General features: G+C 40.5%; 1 protein-coding gene and 1 long non-coding RNA gene across 3 annotated transcripts; both read left to right on the top strand.

The window, feature by feature from the left end:
* Positions 1-12,114: 12,114 nt before the first annotated feature.
* Positions 12,115-25,570, top strand: LOC117328297 (PRELI domain-containing protein 2-like). Of its 2 annotated transcripts, XR_004532967.1 has the most exons (7): positions 12,115-12,310; positions 13,445-13,502; positions 13,924-13,997; positions 15,130-15,290; positions 23,600-23,705; positions 23,805-25,153; positions 25,378-25,570. XR_004532967.1 is itself a non-coding variant. In XM_033885823.1 (6 exons), the coding sequence occupies exons 1-6, from the start codon at positions 12,236-12,238 to the stop codon at positions 23,871-23,873; spliced, it is 543 nt and encodes a 180-aa protein (XP_033741714.1). In that variant the 5' UTR covers positions 12,115-12,235; the 3' UTR covers positions 23,874-25,570. The 2 variants fall into 2 exon arrangements, 1 of the variants encoding a protein (XP_033741714.1); XM_033885823.1 differs by having other exon boundaries at positions 23,805-25,570.
* LOC117328298 lies at positions 17,573-18,514 on the top strand. Its single transcript, XR_004532968.1, has 3 exons — positions 17,573-18,005; positions 18,225-18,276; positions 18,493-18,514. It is a non-coding gene; the product is annotated as an uncharacterized LOC117328298 (long non-coding RNA).
* Positions 25,571-27,360: the final 1,790 nt, after the last annotated feature.

Raw genomic sequence — 27,360 nt, 5'->3', positions numbered from 1 at the left:
TCACAGTCGGGAATATTTCATTGATTTCACAGTCGGGAATATTTCATTGATTTCACAGTCGGGAATATTTTATCTATTTCAATGTTAGGTACATTTCTTTGTTTTCACTGTCTGGTATATTTTATTGATTTCACAGTCGGGAATATTTCATTGATTTCGCAGTCGGGTATATTTTATTTATTTTAATATTGGTATATTTCATTGATTTCACAGTCGGGAATATTTCATTGATTTCGCAGTCGGGTATATTTTATAGATTTCGCAGTCGGGTAAATTTTATAGATTTCACAGTCGGGAAAATTTCTTTGTTTTCACTGTCTGGTACATTTCATTGATTTCACAGTCGGGAATATTTCTTTTTATTACATTTTTACCAGTGAAATATCAAAAATTATTCATTCTATAAAAGTGATATTTTTCACTAGTGAAGAATATCATATTTTTCATCACTTTTGCTGATTTGACCAATCAAATTAATGATTAGAAAATACCAAAATAATTGACCAATCAGAAAGCCCGACATATATGTCAGCAACTAGACAGGGGAAACTACTTTTTTTGTTTACAAATTATCGCTGTAGTCCTAGTAAGCATACGGGGTAGGTTTTTCGTCGATAAAAATGTAATAAACAGAATATCTAACAGTGTCTTCAGTAAAACCAAATATATTTCACTCGTGTGGCTAATATTTTTATATTTTTCACTCGTGCTGCGCACTCCTGAAAAATATCAAAATATTAGCCCCACTCGTGAAATATATTTGGTATTACTGAAGACACTGTTAGATATCCTCTATATATTCATTGTCGGGTAAATTTCATTGATTTCACAGTCGGGAATATTTCATTGATTCGCAGTCGGGTTATTTATAGATTTTACTGTCGGATATGTATCATTAATTTCACTTCCATGTATATTTCATTGATTTCACTGGCGTGTAAATTCCATTGATTTCACTGGTTTCTAGTATATGTATATCACTGTCAAGTAAACGTTTCTATTAGCTTTTATACTGGGATAGATAGTCATGGCATGTAAAGTTAATATAATTGTGTATGTTAAGACTGACCTACAACACGACACGGTTACGAGCTACGGAGTACTGCGTCATGTAATATAAGTTTACACTATATATATATATATATATATTGATTGGTGCTTTTCCCATCTAGACAGATTACTGTTAATAGGTCATTGTTTCATACACTTACATGTCTATTATTACGTATGTACATTATATATTTAGGGAATGATCCTACCTACTATAACCCTTCCTCTGTGTTCTCCGTTACTATAACAATATATTGTGTAAACAGATCCATACCCTTCCTCTGTGTTCTCCATTACTATAACAATATATTGTGTAAACAGATCCATACCCTTCCTCTGTGTTCTCCATTACTATAACAATATATTGTGTAAACAGATCCATACCCTTCCTCTGTGTTCTCCGTTACTATAACAATATATTGTGTAAACAGATCCATACCCTTCCTCTGTGTTCTCCATTACTATAACAACATATTGTGTAAACAGATCCATACCCTTCCTCTGTGTTCTCCATTACTATAACAATATACAGCAAACAGATCCACACCCTTCCTCTGTGTTCTCCGTTACTATAACAATATATTGTGTAAACAGATCCATACCCTTTCTCTGTGTTCTCCGTTACTATAACAATATATTGTGTTAACAGATCCACACCCTTCCTCTGTGTTCTCCATTACTATAACAATATATTGTGTTAACAGATCCATACCCTTCCTCTGTGTTCTCCATTACTATAACAATATATTGTGTAAACAGATCCATACCCTTCCTCTGTGTTCTCCATTATTATAACAATATACAGCAAACAGATCCACACCCTTCCTCTGTGTTCTCCGTTACTATAACAATATATTGTGTAAACAGATCCATACCCTTCCTCTGTGTTCTCCGTTACTATAACAATATATTGTGTTAACAGATCCACACCCTTCCTCTGTGTTCTCCATTACTATAACAATATATTGTGTTAACAGATCCACACCCTTCCTCTGTGTTCTCCATTACTATAACAATATATTGTGTTAACAGATCCACACCCTTCCTCTGTGTTCTCCATTACTATAACAATATATTGTGTAAACAGATCCATACCCTTCCTCTGTGTTCTCCATTACTATAACAACATATTGTGTAAACAGATCCATACCCTTCCTCTGTGTTCTCCATTACTATAACAATATATTGTGTAAACAGATCCACACCCTTCCTCTGTGTTCTCCATTACTATAACAATATATTGTGTTAACAGATCCACACCCTTCCTCTGTGTTCTCCATTACTATAACAATATATTGTGTTAACAGATCCACACCCTTCCTCTGTGTTCTCCATTACTATAACAATATATTGTGTTAACAGATCCACACCCTTCCTCTGTGTTCTCCATTACTATAACAATATATTGTGTAAACAGATCCATACCCTTCCTCTGTGTTCTCCATTACTATAACAATATATTGTGTTAACAGATCCACACCCTTCCTCTGTGTTCTCCATTACTATAACAATATATTGTGTTAACAGATCCATACCCTTCCTCTGTGTTCTCCATTACTATAACAATATATTGTGTAAACAGATCCATACCCTTCCTCTGTGTTCTCCATTACTATAACAATATATTGTGTTAACAGATCCGCACCCTTCCTCTGTGTTCTCCATTACTATAACAACATATTGTGTAAACAGATCCATACCCTTCCTCTGTGTTCTCCATTACTATAACAACATATTGTGTAAACAGATCCATACCCTTCCTCTGTGTTCACTGCTACTCTAACAATATATTGTGTAAACAGATCCATACCCTTCCTCTGTGTTCTCCATTACTATAACAATATATTGTGTTAACAGATCCATACCCTTCCTCTGTGTTCTCCATTACTATAACAATATATTGTGTAAACAGATCCATACCCTTCCTCTGTGTTCTCTGCTACTCTAACAATATATTGTGTTAACAGATCCATACCCTTCCTCTGTGTTCTCCATTACTATAACAATATATTGTGTTAACATATTCACACCCTTCCTCTGTGTTCTCCGTTACTATAACAATATATTGTGTTAACAGATCCATACCCTTCCTCTGTGTTCTCCATTACTATAACAACATATTGTGTTAACAGATCCATACCCTTCCTCTGTGTTCTCCATTACTATAACAATATATTGTGTTAACAGATCCATACCCTTCCTCTGTGTTCTCCATTACTATAACAATATATTGTGTTAACAGATCCATACCCTTCCTCTGTGTTCTCCATTACTATAACAATATATTGTGTTAACAGATTCATACCCTTCCTCTGTGTTCTCCATTACTATAACAATATATTGTGTTAACAGATCCATACCCTTCATCTGTGTTCTCCATTACTATAACAATATATTGTGTTAACAGATCCATACCCTTCATCTGTGTTCTCCATTACTATAACAATATATTGTGTTAACAGATACATACCCTTCCTCTGTGTTCTCCATTACTATAACAACATATTGTGTAAACAGATCCATACCCTTCCTCTGTGTTCTCCATTACTATAACAACATATTGTGTAAACAGATCCACACCCTTCCTCTGTGTTCTCCGTTACTATAACAATATATTGTGTTAACAGATCCATACCCTTCATCTGTGTTCTCCATTACTATAACAATATATTGTGTTAACAGATACATACCCTTCCTCTGTGTTCTCCATTACTATAACAATATATTGTGTAAACAGATCCACACCCTTCCTCTGTGTTCTCTGCTACTCTAACAATATATTGTGTAAACAGATCCATACCCTTCCTCTGTGTTCTCCATTACTATAACAATATATTGTGTTAACAGATCCATACCCTTCCTCTGTGTTCTCCATTACTATAACAATATATTGTGTAAACAGATCCATACCCTTCCTCTGTGTTCTCCATTACTATAACAATATATTGTGTAAACAGATCCATACCCTTCCTCTGTGTTCTCCATTACTATAACAATATATTGTGTAAACAGATCCACACCCTTCCTCTGTGTTCTCCATTACTATAACAATATATTGTGTAAACAGATCCATACCCTTCCTCTGTGTTCTCCATTACTATAACAATATATTGTGTAAACAGATCCGCACCCTTCCTCTGTGTTCTCTGCTACTCTAACAATATATTGTGTTAACAGATCCATACCCTTCCTCTGTGTTCTCCATTACTATAACAATATATTGTGTAAACAGATCCATACCCTTCCTCTGTGTTCTCCATTACTATAACAATATATTGTGTAAACAGATCCATACCCTTCCTCTGTGTTCTCCATTACTATAACAATATATTGTGTAAACAGATCCATACCCTTCCTCTGTGTTCTCCATTACTATAACAATATATTGTGTAAACAGATCCATACCCTTCCTCTGTGTTCTCCATTACTATAACAATATATTGTGTAAACAGATCCACACCCTTCCTCTGTGTTCTCCGTTACTATAACAATATACAGCAAACAGATCCACACCCTTCCTCTGTGTTCTCCGTTACTATAACAATATATTGTGTAAACAGATCCATACCCTTCCTCTGTGTTCTCCATTACTATAACAATATACAGCAAACAGATCCACACCCTTCCTCTGTGTTCTCCGTTACTATAACAATATATTGTGTAAACAGATCCATACCCTTCCTCTGTGTTCTCCATTACTATAACAATATATTGTGTAAACAGATCCATACCCTTCCTCTGTGTTCTCCATTACTATAACAATATATTGTGTTAACAGATACATACCCTTCCTCTGTGTTCTCCATTACTATAACAATATATTGTGTTAACAGATCCACACCCTTCCTCTGTGTTCTCCATTACTATAACAATATATTGTGTTAACAGATACATACCCTTCCTCTGTGTTCTCCATTACTATAACAATATATTGTGTTAACAGATACATACCCTTCCTCTGTGTTCTCTGCTACTCTAACAATATATTGTGTAAACAGATCCACTGCTGTCCACTTTGTCTTTATATGAGTATATATCCCCCTTGGAGAGGGAAAACTTACACCGAAAGTTATGTTGGTTAGGTCCAAATCCACGGACAATATAATTAAAAACAATGAGGACTTACGTAAAGTCTGTGTTTATCTGACGTCAAAAGTAAACTTTCGAATTTCACAGTTAGATATGGAATAACTTACCACAACATATTATCGATGCAAATACTGTTTACAACTTCGAAGTGTTGCTTGATGAACACTGGAAAATATACTTGTTTTGATGTTGAAAAATGGTAAGATAATTACATAGCTATATTGCTGCAGCAGATGATACAATTTACTCACTGTATGCATACTGTAGATATTGAGATCGAGGTTTTCAGTCTGCACTCCTAATAAATCTATTGAACATTTATTTTCCTTCGATCAATTTAAACACCTTAGTAGTTGCATTTTAATGCTAACGTTTAATAATAACGTATAACAGCAAATGAGATTAAATATAGTATCTTAGATCTATACATGTTGTCGATATTGATAGCTATTCCTCAGAAAGGACACACAGGAGGGTATTGTGGGGCGGACTACGTAGTCATGTCCCTAGATAATGTATACGTCAGGAGGGTATTGTGGGGCGGGCTACGTAGTCATGTCCCTAGATAATGTATACGTCAGGAGGGTATTGTGGGGCGAGCTACGTAGTCATGTCCCTAGATAATGTATACGTCAGGAGGGTATTGTGGGGCGGGCTACGTAGTCACGTCCCTAGATAATGTATACGTCAGGAGGGTATCGTAAGATGGGCTACGTAGTCATGTCCCTAGATAATGTATACGTCAGGAGGGTATAGTGGGGCGAGCTACGTAGTCATGTCCCTAGATAATGTATACGTCAGGAGGGTATTGTGGGGCGGGCTACGTAGTCATGTCCCTAGATAATGTATACGTCAGGAGGGTATTGTGGGAGAGGCTACGTAGTCATGTCCCTAGATAATGTATACGTCAGGAGGGTATTGTGGGGCGGGCTACGTAGTCATGTCCCTAGATAATGTATACGTCAGGAGGGTATTGTGGGGCGGGCTACGTAGTCATGTCCCTAGATAATCTATACGTCAGGAGGGTATTGTGGGGCGGGTTACGTAGTCATGTCCCTAGATAATGTATACGTCAGGAGGGTATTGTGGGGCGGGCTACGTAGTCATGTCCCTAGATAATGTATACGTCAGGAGGGTATTGTGGGGCGGGCTACGTAGTCATGTCCCTAGATAATGTATACGTCAGGAGGGTATTGTGGGGCGGGCTACGTAGTCATGTCCCTAGATAATGTATACGTCAGGAGGGTATCGTAAGATGGGCTACATAGTCATGTCCCTAGATAATGTATACGTCAGGAGGGTATTGTGGGGCGGGCTACGTAGTCATGTCCCTAGATAATGTATACGTCAGGAGGATATTGTGAGGCGGGCTACGTAGTCATGTCCCTAGATAATGTATACGTCAGGAGGGTATTGTGGAGCGGGCTACGTAGTCATGTCCCTAGATAATGTATACGTCAGGAGGGTATTGTGGGGCGGGCTACGTAGTCATGTCCCTAGATAATGTATACGTCAGGAGGGTATTATGGGGCGGGCTACGTAGTCATGTCCCTAGATAATGTATACGTCAGGAGGGTATTGTGGGGCGGGCTACGTAGTCATGTCCCTAGATAATGTATACGTCAGGAGGGTATTGTGGGGCGGGCTACGTAGTCATGTCCCTAGATAATGTATACGTCAGGAGGGTATTGTGGGGCGGGCTACGTAGTCATGTCCCTAGATAATGTATACGTCAGGAGGGTATTGTGAGCCTAGCTACGTAGCCATGTCCCTAGATAATGTATACGTCAGGAGGGTATTGTGGGGCGGGCTACGTAGTCATGTCCCTAGATAATGTATACGTCAGGAGGGTATTGTGGGGTGGGCTACGTAGTCATGTCACTAGATAATGTATACGTCAGGAAGGTATTGTGAGGCGGGCTACGTAGTCATGTCCCTAGATAATGTATACGTCAGGAGGGTATTGTGGGGCGGGCTACGTAGTCATGTCCCTAGATAATGTATACGTCAGGAGGGTATTGTGAGGTGGGCTACGTAGTCATGTCCCTAGATAATGTATACGTCAGGAGGGTATTGTGAGGTGGGCTACGTAGTCATGTCCCTAGATAATGTATACGTCAGGAGGGTATTGTGGTGCGGGCTACGTAGTCATGTCCCTAGATAATGTATACGTCAGGAGGGTATTGTGAGGTGGGCTACGTAGTCATGTCCCTAGATAATGTATACGTCAGGAGGGTATTGTGGGGCGGGCTACGTAGTCATGTCCCTAGATAATGTATACGTCAGGAGGGTATCGTAAGATGGGCTACGTAGTCATGTCCCTAGATAATGTATACGTCAGGAGGGTATTGTGGGGCGGGCTACGTAGTCATGTCCCTAGATAATGTATACGTCAGGAGGGTATTGTGAGCCGAGCTACGTAGTCATGTCCCTAGATAATGTATACGTCAGGAGGGTATTGTGAGCCGAGCTACGTAGTCATGTCCCTAGATAATGTATACGTCAGGAGGGTATTGTGAGGCGGGCTACGTAGTCATGTCCCTAGATAATGTATACGTCAGGAGGGTATTGTGGGGCGGGCTACGTAGTCATGTCCCTAGATAATGTATACGTCAGGAGGGTATTGTGAGGCGGGCTACGTAGTCATGTCCCTAGATAATGTATACGTCAGGAGGGTATTGTGGGGCGGGCTACGTAGTCATGTCCCTAGATAATGTATACGTCAGGAGGGTATTGTGGGGCGGGCTACGTAGTCATGTCCCTAGATAATGTATACGTCAGGAGGGTATTGTGGGGCGAGCTACGTAGTCATGTCCCTAGATAATGTATACGTCAGGAGGGTATTGTGGGGCGGGCTACGTAGTCATGTCACTAGATAATGTATACGTCAGGAGGGTATTGTGAGGCGGGCTACGTAGTCATGTCCCTAGATAATGTATACGTCAGGAGGGTATTGTGGGGCGGGCTACATAGTCATGTCCCTAGATAATGTATACGTCAGGAGGGTATTGTGGGGCGGGCTACGTAGTCATGTCCCTAGATAATGTATATGTCAGGAGGGTATTGTGGGGCGGGCTACGTAGTCATGTCCCTAGATAATGTATACGTCAGGAGGGTATTGTGGGGCGGGCTACGTAGTCATGTCCCTAGATAATGTATACGTCAGGAGGGTATTGTGGGGCGGGCTGCGTAGTCATGTCCCTAGATAATGTATACGTCAGGAGGGTATTGTGGAGCGGGCTACGTAGTCATGTCCCTAGATAATCTATACGTCAGGAGGGTATTGTGGGGCGGGCTACGTAGTCATGTCCCTAGATAATGTATACGTCAGGAGGGTATTGTGAGGCGGGCTACGTAGTCATGTCCCTAGATAATGTATACGTCAGGAGGGTATTGTGGGGCGGGCTACGTAGTCATGTCCCTAGATAATCTATACGTCAGGAGGGTATTGTGGGGCGGGTTACGTAGTCATGTCCTTAGATAATGTATACGTCAGGAGGGTATTGTGGGGCGGGTTACGTAGTCATGTCCCTAGATAATGTATACGTCAGGAGAGTATTGTGAGCCGAGCTACGTAGTCATGTCCCTAGATAATCTATATGTATAGTGTGCAGTGGTTACGTGTACATATACCCCATATTATACATGTACAGTGTAAGCTTAACTCGGATATATACTTGTGTATCATATCTAAATATGTACATGGACATCTTCCAAAGAATGTAAACCATACTGGAGTGAACTCCAATCCACACAACTCGTGTATAGACGTGAAGAGTTTGATTAACGTCTCAGCGGTGAAAACACGTATTAATGTGTCGGACACACTTTAACAAATTCATTCTTATAAAATCAATACACAACTTTAAATGCAAATACAATTTATTGCATCCAGCCAGATAGAAAGGCATGTAGAGAATCGGTACACACAGGCATTTCACAGTACAGATATGGCAACTATCCGGGTGAATAATTACACAGGGTGTTCATGTATCGGGCGATTCTCGCCCGCTGCCAATAGAGATCTGGCGACCACGACACAGAAATAGGCTTATCAAAACTAAGCAGTTCTGTCAGAAAGGAATTAAAAGCTAGACTTTAAATAACACAATAACAAAGGCAACATGGGTAAACGGTGCGAATTACAGCTCATAAATTAACACTAATAAAAATATGGATATTTTTAAATGTATAAAACATAACATGCAAAATCTATATATTGTTGAAAATATAAAATTACGTAAACAAACATTATGGAAAGAGATATATAATACTAAATAGTAAAATGAGCAACCAATTACATATGAATACTGATTTGGTACCCAACAGTTTAAACCCAGGACCGGACGTTTCTGGTCAATGATGACAGCTTGACTGTTCTAACATCCGGTCATCCGTGTCCACGACAATCTGACGTGGACAGTTATCCATAGAAGTAACAGTCTAGAGACACAACTGGTGTTCATGAAAGAATGTTCCAGGTACAAGTTCTGTCAGAAAATGACAGAAATCAATGTAGTAATATAAAGTTCCCTATGTTGTACTTATAAAACGGCATAATCATTATCCCATCCACTGATCGTTCTTGACACTTTCCGCAACACCCTCCCAAAGATTACTGGCTGAGAGATCTCCATTTCACAAGGTCGCTGGGAGGGATTCCGAACTTCTTCTTTTTGTTATCGGTAATTCGACTAAAGAAGAACCCACACGTTGGCTTTTCCTCCGTATAGAACGGGGCAATAGAGTTCATCTTCTTCAGTTCTCCGCCAATCAGCAGGTACTGGGACATCACACCATTAGCGTCCTTCTTGTGCACAATCTGAACTTCGGAAAAGTTTTTCTCGGACATACTGGACGGTTCCCGCTGAAATCTCTGAAAATGTCGGGAATATCGCTTTGCTCCAAGCCCGAGTTTGTTCAACCGTTTATTCTCCAATCTTTCCCAGCTCAGTGTTTTAGGGTTTGGGTTAAAGCGTTGTAAATGTGGAAACGCTCCTGGTACACCTTGTTCCGAAGCCGCCATTGTCGGCTACAGCCGATGTCTTGGATAACTTTGGTTCGATCCTTTCTCTGTTGTTCAGGCCCCGAGATTTGGGTCGTGTTGGCGTTGCTAACCAAGTCCGTGCGCAGATTAACAGTGGAGAATTCACACAGAGTATAATAGATTAATCCAACCCCCTCAGCGTAACTCGCCAAGTGTATAAGTCTATCTCTACTGGCAGTATTGTTCCAACGTCACGGGTCCCTGGCGACGGTATATGTCACAATGCAGCACACGTGACCATCTGAGTTATTAATGAATACATATTCCGGGCCGCGTCAGATTGTGACGTAATTTGGTTAACAGGTATATACACTGATCGTAGGATCAAAGGCTAAATAATCACACACATGGAATCAATACACATTTGTATTTTAGACCCACCTTTATCCAACGATTTAAACCTTCATGTTTAGATAATTAATGTCCACGTGATCTTAAACGATAATCCGTCATACACATTGAAATAACAACAAGAGGCCAAGGGCCTCGTAGCTCTCTGGACGTACTATATATTCTTTGTATTTTCAACTTTTTCAATGAATTTTCTTGATTTTATGTATTGATCGTTTCAAATGAAATCTTGTACTCTTATAGAGAATTGTTTCCTGTTTCATCTCATAATATTTTCACCGTTTTACGATGTATATGACTGGAGAAATCATATACATTTATAAGTCATCAAAGGTCACAGGTCAAATTGGTCATCAATATAGTATCAATGCAACATGCTTCAGCTTGCATATTATCACTACATAATACAAATCATCAATACATATGCATATGACTATAATCAATTAGAAACCTATATTCTCTCCGATTTCTGATATCTACCATATTTACACATGGTATATTTTATACCCAAAACACATTTGTCAACAGTTATTAGTGATTTAAAGCTATACACTGGGTAACAGGACATATTTCATTACTAAGTAATAGCTCTGGAGATAGGGCTCCATTCCCATGCTTTCAAGAAATTAAGTTAATATTATGAGAGAAGATAAACAATTGGAACTACTAAGAATACATAGTAATGTTTCATATCAGTGTTTGCCAGGGACGTATACGTATACTTCGCGAGACACCCTATACACTGTAGCAGACGACATAATGTGTATAAAGTAACACGCATAGCAGCAAATTTTGCAGCGGCACAGGGATACGTGTGTTGCAGCACATTACTATATACACATTACAGTTGGTTGATATAGGAACTTTGCCTTATAACTCCTCAGAATAACGTTCGGCATGTCCCTGTGACACCGAGTATGTCCAAAATGACACCGTAAATTGACGATTACTCGAAAATGAAAACATTTAACAACTCAAATTTCTTGTCAAATCTAGTTCGTGTCGACCCCAATCATGTGTCTTGAAATCCATTCTGACAGTCCCACTGTTTCTGATATCCTCTGTCCACAAAATTTTAATAATTCTACTTCCGGCAAAAACATGAGAATGACTGCGTAAGCTCTCCTGGACTACGTCCAGAGAGCTAAAAAGTGTCAGTAATTATGTGGGCCATCAGGAACTTTACTAACTTCGTCAAATATATAAACTGCTTGACTCGCAAATCAAATCAAATCAAATCAAAAAAGTATAATTTTAATTATCATCTATAGTTGTTTTTAAAACAAACGTATACATTAAGATTGAAGAATTAACAAATATATGAATAATCACAGCATGTAAGACAGGCCTACAAAGATTATCAAAGGAAAATTACGCACAGATTCACAGATAAATACATATCACAGACAGACATTATCACACAAGTTAGGAGAATATTTTTTGAGAGATAATAACCGTTATATGACAAAGACAGGTAACATTCTCACAACATATATTAACTCTGTTCATTGATATCGTCACAATAATATCGCCAATACAGTAAGAGTTGTCGACCCTGTTACAGTTGGTTACGGTGCGGAGCTCTTCAATTTGTGTCGATAGAGAGTACAAAAAGTATGACGTTATTAGCTTATGTAACTTTTTCGGCTGCTTCTTGACACGTGTGACCAGCTCTGCAGGACGGAGGGTGGCTGAAATATGGTGGTGTCTGTTGATGTTATCCACACATTCAAATATCCACTCGAGTTTGTCGTGAACACTCATTTTACAAAGGTGACACCGATCTTGTGTTTATTGTTTTGTGTGAACAGACCGGTCAGTTGTCAACAGATCTATCCAGTGTAATTTATGCCTGCTAATTACTTACAAACATACTTATACAGTTTTATTAAATTATGCTAGCATGCAACCATGGCAACCTACCATATATTGCTGTTAAAAGGGTGTTACAGCATACCACACGTGACTGATGGCACGTCCAGGTAGACTTGCACTAGTCCTTAATATACTGTAGATGTTCATGTAAATATACAGCAGGATTGAATGCCCGCATACAATGTGGAAAAGAAATCAAAATAAGAGAACAAACACATAGACACTAACAAAAATTAGTTCACTTTTCCCTATGGACTTATATAACATTAATATTTTAGATCTAATGAAATGTTCATTTCATTTTTAGATTTCAATATATTTGCATTTGTTAAAAGTAAATATTAAAAAAAATGTGCATGCATGTTTAAAGCATCCTGGTCGACAGATCAAACATTTCCTAGAACAGTAATGAATTACTTGATATTGATTCATGATAAAATCTTGTAAGATATTTGATTTGTTTATCTACTTATGATTTCTGCAATGTTGTCTGAACTTCTGTGAAACACACTCTTTTTTGTTCAAATTAAATACTTCAAATATATACCAATATTTCTTTATCACAGTTTCAGCATGGTAATAATCTATATTCATATTTGTCTGTGACAAATGCAGACTGAGGTTTGCCACTGTTTGGGGTTGAGCCAAAACCATACATTTAATAATTAAGAGACTTTTTTTCATTTCTGTTAAAAATTCAACAGAAATATATATTTTATTAGCAAATTAAAACTATGTTATTTTCAACTTAAATATAGTTTTCAAATAGTCTGTGTCTGGAAAAATGTGGTACCAGAAGATATTCCTCCTTTCATCAATTTGAAAAAATAATGCTTTCTAAAGCCTTGTAAAGAAATCTTCCATAACTAGGGATTTTATCTATAAAGCTACGGGGAAGAAATGAAACGTGATGCATTAATAACCTCAACCATGAGTTTTGTACGTCCCAGCTGTAACAGTGTTAAACTGATACCCACTGGATCAGTGATCTGTGGATCATCTTATCATCTTATCATATTTAATATTTTTCAGTATCCAAATGACAAAGAGAAATATGTTCAGAAAATTGTTACTATCGAGCAAAGAATTGGTAAGTAATGATTCAGTAAGACTAATTCTTGTGTTTCTCTCTTAAGCTTTTGTGTTCACACTCCAGTTTTATTAGTGTGGTATTTTGCAGAGATTTGCCAGCTTGCTCCTCTAGTACTTTTGTAGGATTATAAAAATCAAAGGAACTCTAGGAATTACATGAAGCAGTTTATTTTGTAATCTAGAGAATGTGTGCACATGCTCAACTGGAATTTGAAATTTAAGGACATTGATCTTTTTTATTGACTTCAATATTAGAGTTTTACTCTTTGAATTTTGTGTCTGTTCTGTTTCTATTCAAACTACAGCTACTCTTATATGAATAACATACCAATACAATATGGTTACATTCACGTTAAACTGTTTGAATGAACATGTTGTTTTGTTTTTCATGAATTATCCAAATGACTGATTTTACTTAGACAAGGACAGCGGAATTAACTACAGAAGGAGGATAGCAACATGTCATAATGTCGTACCAGCTGTCCTTCGTCTGGTAAGTGATGTCGTCCCTGTCTGGTAAGTGATGTTGTCCTTCGTCTGGTAAGTGATGTCGTCCCTGTCTGGTAAGTGATGTCATCCTTTGTCTGGTAAGTGATGTTGTCCTTTGTCTGGTAAGTGATGTTGTCCTTTGTCTGGTAAGTGATGTCATCCTTTGTCTGGTAAGTGATGTTGTCCTCTGTCTGGTAAGTGATGTCATCCTTTGTCTGGTAAGTGATGTTGTCCTCTGTCTGGTAAGTGATGTTGTCCTCTGTCTGGTAAGTGATGTTGTCCTTTGTCTGGTAAGTGATGTCATCCTTTGTCTGGTAAGTGATGTTGTCCTCTGTCTGGTAAGTGATGCCATCCTTTGTCTGGTAAGTGATGTCATCCTTTGTCTGGTAAGTGATGTCATCTTTTGTCTGGTAAGTGATGTCGTCCTCTGTATGGTAAGTGATGTCATCCTCTGTCTGGTAAATGATGTTGTCCTCTGTCTGGTAAGTGATGTTGTCCTCTGTCTGGTAAGTGATGTTGTCCTTTGTCTGGTAAGTGATGTCGTCCTCTGTCTGGTAAGTGATGTTGTCCTCTGTCTGGTAAGTGATGTCATCCTTTGTCTGGTAAGTGATGTTGTCCTCTGTCTGGTAAGTGATGTCGTCCTGTGTCTGGTAAGTGTTGTCGTCCCTGTCTGGTAAGTGATGTCATCCCTGTCTGGTAAGTGATGTTGTCCTTTGTCTGGTAAGTGATGTTGTCCTCTGTCTGGTAAGTGATGTTGTCCTTCGTCTGGTAAGTGATGTTGTCCTCTGTTTGGTAAGTGATGTCTTTCTCCAACAGTTATACATGTATGGAAGCACTGGCATTAGATTTAATGTGGTACGAACAGTAATCAATGGTATTTTTTAACACATTTTACAGTACTTGAGTTAAAATCACAAATGGTGTATTTCTCTTCTTTCTTTAACCAAAGATGTTAATTTTGATAATATTCCATTTCTTGGGGCATTCATAGTTCGACATTTTGCTAACCTTAAACTGGTCTATGTCCAAGTCCTAGTTAGTAATCAATACAGATTTACTAATTATCATGTACATTCATGTATCCCAAATACCCTGAAGTATAAAATTAGCCCAAAGAAGACATTTTATTGTTTCAGATAAGTGTTTTAAATGTGAAGGAATTTCTCCTGGAGGAGAAGGCTTGGCTGAATTCCAAGAAACGATCTCTTCATCTTAAAAGTCGCAATCTCACCTGGTGTAAATATGCAAATATGTGGGAAGAGTCCGAGTTCAGGCCTTGTCCAGAAAATCCGAAGTGGTAAGATTTGAAGTCTGAGAAACTGGCAAGTTAATGCAATGGCTTATTATCAGTTCATCTGTCAATTTTAAGTAAATGTAAAATGATGTCTGATGCAGCAACATCTGTCATAGTGAACTTAAACATTAAATCATCGTTATTCAATAACAGCAAAGTGGATTTTAATCACATTTTGTCAGGAGTTTTATTTCATATTGTATAAACTGATGATGTGGATCCGCTGGGTGGAGAGGGGGTGCCTAAAATAGGAAATGGATAAAAGGATTTTGATCAAATTGTGTCTGGAGGACTGTTATGTAAAGGAACTCAATGTTATGTAAACAGAGGGTGTGGCTCCCCTTAAGGTAGAGGGGTATGGTAAGGGTACTCACTGTTATGTGAAAAGAGGGTGTGGCTCCCATTAAGGTAGAGGGGTATGGTAAGGGTAATGTAAACAGAGGGTGTGGCTCCCATTAAGGTAGAGGGGTATGGTAAGGGTACTCACTGTTATGTGAAAAGAGGGTGTGGCTCCCATTAAGGTAGAGGGGTATGGTAAGGGTAATGTAAACAGAGGGTGTGGCTCCCCTTAAGATAGAGGGGTATGGTAAGGGTACTCAATGTTATGTAAACAGAGGGTGTGGCTCCCATTAAGGTAGAGGGGTATGGTAAGGGTAATGTAAACAGAGAGTGTGGCTCCCCTTAAGGTAGAGGGGTATGGTAAGGGTACTCAATGTTATGATAACAGAGGGTGTGGCTCCCATTAAGGTAGAGGGGTATGGTAAGGGTACTCAATGTTATGTAAACAGAGGGTGTGGCTCCCCTTAAGGTAGAGGGGTATGGTAAAGGTAATGTAAACAGAGGGTGTGGCTCCCATTAAGGTAGAGGGGTATGGTAAGGGTAATGTAAACAGAGGGTGTGGCTCCCATTAAGGTAGAGGGGTATGGTAAGGGTAATGTAAACAGAGGTGTGGCTCCCCTTAAGGTAGAGGGGTATGGTAAGGGTACTCAATGTTATGTAAACAGAGGGTATGGCTCCCACTAAGGTAGAGGGGTATGGTAAGGGTGATGTAAACAGAGGGTGTGGCTCCCCTTAAGGTAGAGAGGTATGGTAAGGGTACTCAATGTTATGTAAACAGAGGGTATGGCTCCCACTAAGGTAGAGGGGTATGGTAAGGGTGATGTAAACAGAGGGTGTGGCTCCCCTTAAGGTAGAGAGGTATGGTAAGGGTACTCAATGTTATGTAAACAGAGGGTGTGGCTCCCATTAAGGTAGAGGGGTATGGTAAGGGTACTCAATGTTATGTAAACAGAGGGTGTGGCTCCCCTTAAGGTACAGAGGTATGGTAAGGGTACTCAATGTTATGTAAACAGAGGGTATGGCTCCCATTAAGGTAGAGAGGTATGTTAAGGGTAATGTAAACAGAGGATGTAGCTCCCCTTAAGGTAGAGGGGTATGGTAAGGGTACTCAATGTTATGTGAAAAGAGGGTGTGGCTCCCCTTAAGGTAGAGGGGTATGGTAAGGGTACTCAATGTTATGTAAACAGAGGGTGTGGGTCCCCTTAAGGTAGAGGGGTATGGTAAGGGTACTCAATGTTATGTAAACAGAGGGTGTGGGTCCCCTTAAGGTAGAGGGGTATGGTAAGGGTAATGTAAACAGAGGATGTGGCTTCCATTAAGGTAGAGAGGTATGTTAAGGGTAATGTAAACAGAGGATGTGGCTCCCCTTAAGGTAGAGGGGTATGGTAAGGGTAATGTAAACAGAGGGTGTGGGTCCCCTTAAGGTAGAGAGGTATGGTAAGGGTACTCAATGTTATGTAAACAGAGGGTATGGCTCCCATTAAGGTAGAGGGGTATGGTAAGGGTACTCAATGTTATGTAAACAGAGGGAGTGGGTCCCATTAAGGTAGAGGGGCATGGTAAGGGTAATATAAACAGAGGGTGTGGCTCCCCTTAAGGTAGAGGGGTATGGTAAGGGTACTCAATGTAATGTAAACAGAGGGGGTGGGTCCCTTAAGGTAGAGGGGTATGGTAAGGGTACTCAATGTTATGTAAACAGAGGGAGTGGGTCCCATTAAGGTAGAGGGGTATGGTAAGGGTACTCAATGTAATGTAAACAGAGGGGGTGGGTCCCTTAAGGTAGAGGGGTATGGTAAGGGTACTCAATGTTATGTAAACAGAGGGAGTGGGTCCCATTAAGGTAGAGGGGTATGGTAAGGGTACTCAATGTTATGTAAACAGAGGGTGTGGCTCCCCTTAAGGTAGAGGGGTATGGTAAGGGTACTCGACAGAGGGTGTGGCTCCCCTTAAGGTAGAGGGGTATGGTAAGGGTACTCAATGTTATGTAAACAGAGGATGTGGCTCCTCTTAAGGTAGAGGGGTATGGTAAGGGTACTCAATGTTATGTAAACAGAAGGTGTGGGTCCCCTTAAGGTAGAGGGGTATGGTAAGGGTAATGTAAACAGAGGGTGTGGCTCCCCTTAAGGTAGAGGGGTATGGTAAGGGTACTCAATGTTATGTAAACAGAGGGTGTGGGTCCCATTAAGGTAGAGGGGTATGGTAAGGGTACTCAATGTTATGTAAACAGAGGATGTGGCTCCCCTTAAGGTAGAGGGGTATGGTAAGGGTACTCAATGTTATGTAAACAGAGGATGTGGCTCCCCTTAAGGTAGAGGGGTATGGTAAGGGTAATGTAAACAGAGGGTGTGGCTCCCCTTAAGGTAGAGGGGTATGGTAAGGGTACTCAATGTTATGTAAACAGAGGGTGTAGCTCCCCTTTAGGTAGAGGGGTATGGTAAAGGGTAATGTAAGCAGAGGGTGTGGCTCCCCTTAAGGTAGAGGGGTATGGTAAAGGATAATGTAAACAGAGGGTGTGGCTCCCATTAAGGTAGAGGGGTATGGTAAGGGTAATGTAAACAGAGGGTGTGGCTCCCATTAAGGTAGAGGGGTATGGTAAAGGTAATGTAAACAGAGGGTGTGGCTCCCATTAAGGTAGAGGGGTATGGTAAGGGTACTCAATGTTATGTAAACAGAGGATGTGGGTCCCATTAAGGTAGAGGGGTATGGTAAGGGTAATGTAAACAGAGGTGTGGCTCCCCTTAAGGTAGAGGGGTATGGTAAGGGTAATGTAAACAGAGGGTGTGGCTCCCCTTAAGGTAGAGGGGTATGGTAAGGGTAATGTAAACAGAGGGTGTGGCTCCCCTTAAGGTAGAGGGGTATGGTAAAGGTAATGTAAACAGAGGGTGTGGCTCCCCTTAAGGTAGAGGGGTATGGTAAGGGTAATGTAAACAGAGGTGTGGCTCCCATTAAGGTAGAGGGGTATGGTAAGGGTAATGTAAACAGAGGATGTGGCTCCCCTTAAGGTAGAGGGGTATGGTAAGGGTATTGTAAACAGAGGGTGTCCCAAGGAGGATTGTTTCCAGGGGAAACAAAGTGAAATCTTAAAGTGAGCATATGATGTGTAGCGTCTATCTGTCTGGTGTCAAATTTTTGCTTTAAATGAGGTCAACCAAGACAAAGTTTCAAGTGACCTAGATTCTAATCGCCTTTGTCTATCGTCTGTTCGTAAACAATTTACATTTACGACTTCTTCTAAATAATTTCATGGTACCTATGTATACGAAGGGGATGTCAGTGTAACATAAAGGAAGACCAAGTGGATGTTAGTGTAACATAAAGGGAGACCAAGGGGATGTCAGTGTTAGATAAAGGAAGACCAAGGGGATGTCAGTGTTACATAAAGGAAGACCAAGTGGATGTCAGTGTTACATAAAGGGAGACCAAGGGGATGTCAGTGTTACATAAAGGAAGACCAAGGGGATGTCAGTGTAACATAAAGGGAGACCAAGGAGATGTCAGTGTTAGATAAAGGAAGACCAAGGGGATGTCAGTGTTAGATAAAGGAAGACCAAGGGGATGTCAGTGTTACATAAAGGAAGACCAAGTGGATGTCAGTGTTACATAAAGGGAGACCAAGGGCATGTCAGTGTTATACAAAGGGAGACCAAGGGGATGTCAGTGTTACATAAAAGGAGACCAAGGGGATGTCAGTGTTAGATAAAGGAAGACCAAGGGGATGTCAGTGTTACATAAAGGGAGACCAAGGGGATGTCAGTGTTAGATAAAGGGAGACCAAGTGGATGTCAGTGTTATACAAAGGGAGACCAAGGGGATGTCAGTGTTACATAAAAGGAGACCAAGGGGATGTCAGTGTTAGATAAAGGAAGACCAAGGGGATGTCAGTGTTACATAAAGGAAGACCAAGTGGATGTCAGTGTTATACAAAGGGAGACCAAGGGGATGTCATTGTTACATAAAGGGAGACCAGAGACCAAGGAGATGTCAGTGTTACATAAAGGGAGACCAAGTGGATGTCAGTGTTATATAAAGGGAGACCAAGGGGATGTCAGTGTTACATAAAGGAAGACCAAGTGGATGTCAGTGTTACATAAAGGGAGACCAGGGGGATGTCAGTGTTACATAAAGGGAGACCAGGGGGATGTCAGTGTTACATAAAGGAAGACCAAGGGGATGTCAGTGTTATATAAAGGGAGACCAAGGGGATGTCAGTGTTACATAAAGGGAGACCAAGGGGATGTCAGTGTTACATAAAGGGAGACCAAGGGGATGTCAGTGTTACATAAAGGGAGACCAAGGGGATGTCAGTGTTATATAAAGGGAGACCAAGGGCATGTCAGTGTTATATAAAGGAAGACCAAGGGCATGTCAGTGTTACATAAAGGGAGACCAAGGGCATGTCAGTGTTACATAAAGGAAGACCAAGGGGATGTCAGTGTTAGATAAAAGGAAGACCAAGGGGATGTCAGTGTTACATAAAGGGAGACCAAGGGGATGTCAGTGTTACATAAAGGAAGACCAAGGGGATGTCAGTGTTACATAAAGGAAGACCAAGTGGATGTCAGTGTTACATAAAGGGAGACCAAGGGGATGTCATTGTTACATAAAGGAAGACCAAAGGGATGTTAGTGTTACATAAAGGGAGACCAAGGGGATGTCAGTGTTACATAAAGGAAGACCAAGGGGATGTCAGTGTTACATAAAGGGAGACCAAGGGGATGTCAGTGTTAGATAAAGGGAGACCAAGAGGATGTCAGTGTTACATAAAGGGAGACCAAGAGGATGTCAGTGTTACATAAAGGGAGACCAAGGGGATGTCAGTGTTACATAAAAGGAAGACCAAGGGGATGTCAGTGTTACATAAAAGGGAGACCAAGGGGATGTCAGTGTTACATAAAAGGGAGACCAGGGGGATGTCAGTGTTACATAAAGGGAGACCAAGGGGATGTCAGTGTTACATAAAGGAAGACCAAGGGGATGTCAGTGTTACATAAAAGGGAGACCAAGGGGGATGTCAGTGTTACATAAAAGAAAGACCAAGTGGATGTCAGTGTTACATAAAAGAAAAAACCGAATCACTCCTCCTACACTGATGGAAAGATTTCAATGAAACTTGACACAAATATAAAGGGGCATGTGTAGATGTGCATGCCACTTTGTTTTGTCTCAACATTATGGTTGCTATAGTACATGGAACTGGTCACTATAAATAGGTTTTCCAATAAGAGTCATAACTTCCAGTTTGTATGAACAGCCTCTCTTAAAGTGGTGAGCCGATTCCACTGAAACCTCACACAAATATAAAGGATCATGTGTAGATGTTCATGCATTTTTTTCACCTCGAAATTTTGGTTGCTGTGGAAACTGGTCACTGTGAACAGGTTTTCTGATAATTATTTAGTCCGAACCACTCCTCCTAAACTGGTGGGAAGATTCCAATGAATCATCAAACAAATATAGGGGATGTGCAAACAGCTGTTCAGATTCCAAAATTTTGTTGCCATTGTTACTGGTCACTATAGGCTGATTTTCTTGTCCATACAGATTCTCCTAAACTTGTGGGCCGATTTTCTTGTCCATAGATTCTCCTAAACTTGTGGGCCGATTTTCACAAAACTGTACTGGAATATTAGGAAACATGTATAGATATGCATGCAGCTTTTTATATCCAAAATTTGTGTTGCCTTGCTATGGAAACCGGTCATTACCAACAGGTGTTTCTTGTCCGGACAACTCCTAAACTGGTGGTCCGATTCCAGTGAAACTCCACACACGTATAAAGTGCAATGTGTATAAGTACATGCACCTTTCTTTCATCCAATCTAAATTCTAAATTTGTAAATCAATTCAAAATACATTATAAAACGGTAGTTTCTAGTTTTGAATTATTTTTACCTGGCAGAAAGACTGCTTGACCGCTGCACCGTTCGATGTTGGTAAGGAAAGTTTCGAGCCATACGGGATTTCAATTTCTGTTTGATTTTGTTTGTTTTGCTCTTTGTTGTTGTTTTTGTTATTCATCGGTTCCTTCGCTAACTTGTTTTTTCAAGTTTCCCCTTGATGATTTGTCAGTGACGATGGGGTGACTTCGTTTTCCACAGCGCAGTGAGTCGGTGGGAGTTATCCAATCGTTTGCTTTGTACATATACATATATGTATGATGTGTACAATGTCTTCGAATTTGGCGAAATCAAGGTGAAACTTTTCAGTGTATAGAATTTTAAATTGTTGGAAACTACGTGGATATATTTCATGGACGTCACTGTCGTGGTGACAGGCCTTACTTTAACTTAGTTTTCTTATTGAGTAGTGTCTAGAAGTATTCCATTATATTTCACATCGGAATCGTCTAGATTTCATCCATTTCGTTAGATTGGGGAATTTTGACTATTGGCATTTTCCCGTTCAGAACTTGGTATTTTACAGTTTCTATTTTTCTTTCACGGGGCATTCTGGGAATTTTCGTATTCAGTATGTATGGAGGTACAGATTAAATAACATTACAGTTTTTTAGTTTGAATTACTTTGGTTCATGAGTAATTTTCCTTTGTTTGTAGGAAAGTTCCTCGAAGGAGCATCTAACTAGGAGAATGGTTAAAACGGTAATCCTGATTTCGCTACTCGAGTTAAATTTCACTTCATCAGATATTTTCGTTATGAATCATATCAGGACCTTGTATTTGTTATGTAAACCTTTATAATAAAACCCAAAACTCACAGTTTAACTTTTTATAGTGACAACAGTATTCTTACTCTATTCAGAGGTCTCGAGCTAATCTAACAGGGGATTTATAATAATTGAAATATCTTCATTGTGTCATGTTTGTGTTATATTTTTCCACCGTCGCCATTGGGGGCCGCGGTGGCCGAGTGGTTAAGGTGTCCCGACACTTTATCACTGGCTCTCCACCTGTGGGTTGTGAGTTCGAAACCTACGTGGGACAGTTGCCCGGTACTGACCGTAGGCCGGTGGTTTCTCTTCAGATACACCACCTCCAAACCTGGCACGGCCTTAAATGGCACTGGCTGTTAATAGGACGTTAAACAAAATAAACCAAAACTGTTGCCATTTGCAGGTCTAGATATAAACGAATTAACGTGTCCGCTTTTGTTATATCATCAAACAAATGTCATTAGTGCATGGTAGAGTTTAGCTCATCTGGTCCGAGGTGAGGTTATGCTATACCGTGGCGTCTTGCGCCGTCGTCCATCTGTCCGTCAACAGTTGACTTCTTTTTCATAACCTCTGATCTGGATTGAACAAACTTTGACTGGTAGCATCATTTTTGTGTGGGTAATAAAAATTGTACAAATGGTAGGGCTGACCTCCTAGGGGCCAGAGGGCTGGGCCTAAAGGGGTCAAATTGGCTTAATTGATATAAACGTCTTCTCTTCTGAACCCAGTCGATTTTTATCGCTCTTATTTGACTGGTAGCATCTTTATGGGGTGAGGATTCAAAATTGTACACATGGTGGGACTGACTCCACGGGGGCCTGAGGGAAGGGCCAAAAAGGGTCAATTTGCCTAAATTGATATAAACGACTTCTCTGAAACTAAGCAATGGATAACACTCATATTTGACTTGTAGCATCCTTATGGGCTAGGGATTCAAAATTTTACAAATGGTTGAAGCTGACACCAATCTGATTAAAATTCCTCTACGATATTCTACGACACACTGCAATACTTATAAGTACAGGGAGCGATATAAAGGCTTATTCAGGTTCGGACCGTTCTTTTACCATCTGTATATGACCATAAAATGATTTGCCAGAATTTTATGAAATATCTAGATAAGAGATGCGGGTACCATGGTCCTCCTATCAACTTTAAAGAATAAACAATTCAAACATTTCCATAAGGATGGAGGTTTTACTATTCTCAACCTAAATCAACATTTAGTCCTCCAATCCAATGAGAGTTACCTCCCTTCTCTTGGTTCACAACATTGACCGTCCAACAATTTGTATTACAGGACACAGTTAAAGCAACACGGAGTTATCGATATTCAAGGCATCGGACCATTTGGTAGAGTGATTGAACTATTTGCTGAAAATTTCCTCCACGCAGGTGTGAAAAGAGTAAGTATAGTGTTAGTCATACTACAGGTGAAGTTAAATGAAATTTGAGGCTTTTTTTCGATTGGTCATTTTTCTACAAAGTCCCCTGTCATGTTACAGGGTCTTGGTATCATGGACGATTTGTTGTTGGAAAGATGTCAAGCCGACCTAACGGAAATACGAATTTGACATCAGAGATGGATTCTTAGATAAATCATGGGTACCAATAATAATACTCCAGCTTGTCTACCTCTATTGTGTGGAGACGACAATGAGATTGTGAGGAGATGACAATGATATTTTACACCGTACGCTCGGAGCGTGTCTTGCCTAAATGACTCTACCTCTGTTGTGTGGAGATGACAATTTTACACGGTACGCTTGGGGCGTGTCTTACCTAAGTGATTCTACCTCTGATGTGTCGATATGACAATGATATTTTATACGGTACGCTCAGAACGTGTCTTGCCTAAGTGACTAAATGTATATGTCCGTGTCAGTTATTGCAGCCAATATTTGTGCCATTAGGTCCAAACAGTTTAGTCGTGAAGTAACCTCTCCAGAGTATGTATTTGGAAGAAGATAGTTCGCACACAAAGGAAGGAGATCTCGCATATTACCTTAGCCCGAGTTTCCTCTGGCCTTGACACTCAGGCTAATAGTACATGTACATCTGTTACATTTCAGCAAAAACAAACGACATCCGACAATGGATGGTTTACCTCTCTCTGACGCATCAACAATTCATTTGATTAATAGAAACACTCTGTAAGGACTAAACACGAAGACAGTCAGGACTAAACACACACACAGTCAGGACTAAACACGTACAGTCAGGACTAAACACGTACACAGTCAGGACTAAACACGTACACAGTCAGGACTAAACACGTACACAGTCAGGACTAAACACGTACACAGTCAGGACTAAACACGTACACAGTCAGGACTAAACATACACAGTCAGGACTAAACGTACACAGTCAGGAATAAACGTACACATTCAGGACTAAACACGTACAGTCAGGACTAAACACATACACAGCCAGGACTAAACACACACAGTCAGGACTAAACATACACAGTCAGGACTAAACACGTACAGTCAGGACTAAACACATACACAGTCAGGACTAAACACGTACACGGTCAGGACTAAACACGTACACAGTCAAGACTAAACACACACAGTCAGGACTAAACACGTACAGTCAGGACTAAACACGTACACGGTCAGGACTAAACACGTACAGTCAGGACTAAACACGTACACATTCAGGACTAAACACGTACACGGCCAGGACTAAACACACAGTCAGGACTAAACATATACAGTCAGGACTAAACACGTACAGTCAGAACTAAACACGTACACGGTCAGGACTAAACACGTACACGGTCACGACTAAACACGTACACGGTCAGGACTAAACACGTACACGGTCAGGACTAAACACGTACACGGTCAGGTCTAAACACGTACACGGTCAGGACTAAACACGTACACAGTCAGGACTAAACACACACAGTCAGGACTTAACACGTACACAGTCAGGACTAAATACACAGTCAGGACTAAACACACACAGTCAGGACTAAACACACACAGTCAGGACTAAACATACACGGTCAGGACTAAACACATACACAGCCAGGACTAAACACACTCAGTCAGGACTAAACACACAGTCAGGACTAAACACGTACACGGTCAGGACTAAACACACACACAGTCAGGACTAAACATACACAGTCAGGACTAAGTTGTAATGTACATTGTACGGTTGAATGCTGCACAAAGAACAATATCTACTTGATTGGCAGCAGTAAATATATGCACCTTTTGATGTGACCTTTTTTGTTGTATTAATAAAAATAGATTTTTATACAACGGGTTTCCTTTATATTTTCGAAGTTGGAATAGGCGACCTGAAATGTTCAAAGTTGTATTGGTTAAAGTAACCAGTCAATTGAACAAGTAGTGTTATATTTACAGTCTGATGTTCTGTCAGTGGGGTTTAGTTAAAGCCACATACTCCCAAACAACCTAAAATTCTAGCTGCACACGTGTATTAATGGCAATCAAAGATGCTCGACCACTGGCCTGGACACTTGACCGAGGAAGTGCTCGAGACATCAGTGTATACAAATAACTCGCTGCATTTATTAGCTCACCTGGTCCGAAGGACCAAGGTGAGCTTATGCCATACCGTCGTCCGTCCGTCCGTCAACAATTGACTTCTTCATAACCACACATCAGAATTTGACCAAATTTGGTCAGAAGCATTCCTATGGGTAGGGGACTCAGAATTGTACAAATGATGGGGCTGACCCCCTGGGGGCCTCTGGGGAGGGGCCATAAGGGGTCAATTCGGCGTTATTGATATAAACGACTTCTTCTCTGAAACCAAGCAATGGCTACCACTCATATTTGCCTGGTAGCATCACTATGGGGTGGGGATTCAAAATTGTACAAATGATGGAGTTGACCCCCCAGGGGCCTGAGGGGCGGGGCCAAATGTGGTCAATCTGGCTATATTGATATAAACGACTTCTTCTCTGAAACCAAGCAATGGCTATCGCTCATATTTGCCTGGTAGCATCATTATTGGGTGGAGATTCAAAATTGTACAAATGATGGGGCTGACCCCCCAGGGGCCTGAGGGGTGGGGCCGAATGTGGTCAATTTGGCTATATTGATATAAACGACTTCTTCTCTGAAACCAAGCAATGGCTATCGCTCATATTTGCCTGGTAGCATCATTATGGGGTGGGGATTAAAATTGTACAAATGATGGGGCTGACCCCCCAGGGGCCTGAGGAGTGGGGCCGAATGTCGTCAATTTGGCTATATTGATATAAACAACTTCTTCTCTGAAACCGAGCAATGGATATCTGTCATATTTTACTGGTAGCATCACCTTGGGGTAGGAATTTGAAATTGTACAAATGACCGGGCTGACCCCCTGGGGTCTGAGGGGCGGGGCTAAAAGGGGTCAGTTTTACAGAATTGATATAAACGACTTCTGCTCTGAAACTGAGCAATGTATATTACTATTATTTACCTGGTAGCATCCCTATGGACAGGGGATTCAAAATTGTACAAATGGTGGGGCTGACCCCCAAGGGTCCTGAGGGGCAGGGCCAAAAGGGGTCAATTTGCCTCTCTTAATATAAACGATTTCTTCTCTGAAACGAGGCGATGGATATCGCTCATATTTGCCTGGTAGCATCATTATTGGGTGGGGATTAAAAATTGTACAAATGGTGAGGCTGACCCCTCCCCCCCCCCCCTCCCCCGGGGGGGGGGGGGGGGCTGAGGGGCGGGGCCAAGAGGGGTCAATTTGGCTGAATTGATATGAACAACTTCTTCTCTGAAACCAAGCAAGGGATATCGCTCATATTTGCCTGGTAGCATCCTTTTGGGTAGGGATTCAAAATTTTATAAAGGAAGGAACTGACCCCCACTCCCCCCGGGATGCAGAAGGCGGGGTCAAAAGGGGTCAATTGGTTTAAACAACTTCTTTTCTGAAACTAAGCAATGGATGTCACTCACATTTGTGTGGTAGCATCCCTATGGGGTTGTTCCAAAAGTTAATTTTATATCATGGATTAATGCATTTTTTGACATCAAATCCTCACGTAGCCATATAAATTGCCTAGATGATATATTGAC

The sequence above is a fragment of the Pecten maximus genome, chromosome 5, assembly GCF_902652985.1.
Source record: "Pecten maximus chromosome 5, xPecMax1.1, whole genome shotgun sequence".
Taxonomy (NCBI): Eukaryota; Metazoa; Mollusca; class Bivalvia; order Pectinida; family Pectinidae; genus Pecten; species Pecten maximus.
The sequence above is the reverse complement of the archived record's forward strand: the minus strand, read 5'-3'. Positions and strand labels throughout refer to the sequence as shown.

Coding starts and splice junctions, on each gene's coding strand:
- LOC117328297 (XM_033885823.1), top strand. CDS start 12,236: ATGGTGGTGTCTGTTGATGTTATCCACACATTCAAATATCCACTCGAG. Junction 12,311..13,444: donor TGAACACTCATTTTACAAAG/GTGACACCGATC, acceptor AATATTTTTCAG/TATCCAAATGACAAAGAGAA. Junction 13,998..15,129: donor TACCAGCTGTCCTTCGTCTG/GTAAGTGATGTC, acceptor TTATTGTTTCAG/ATAAGTGTTTTAAATGTGAA.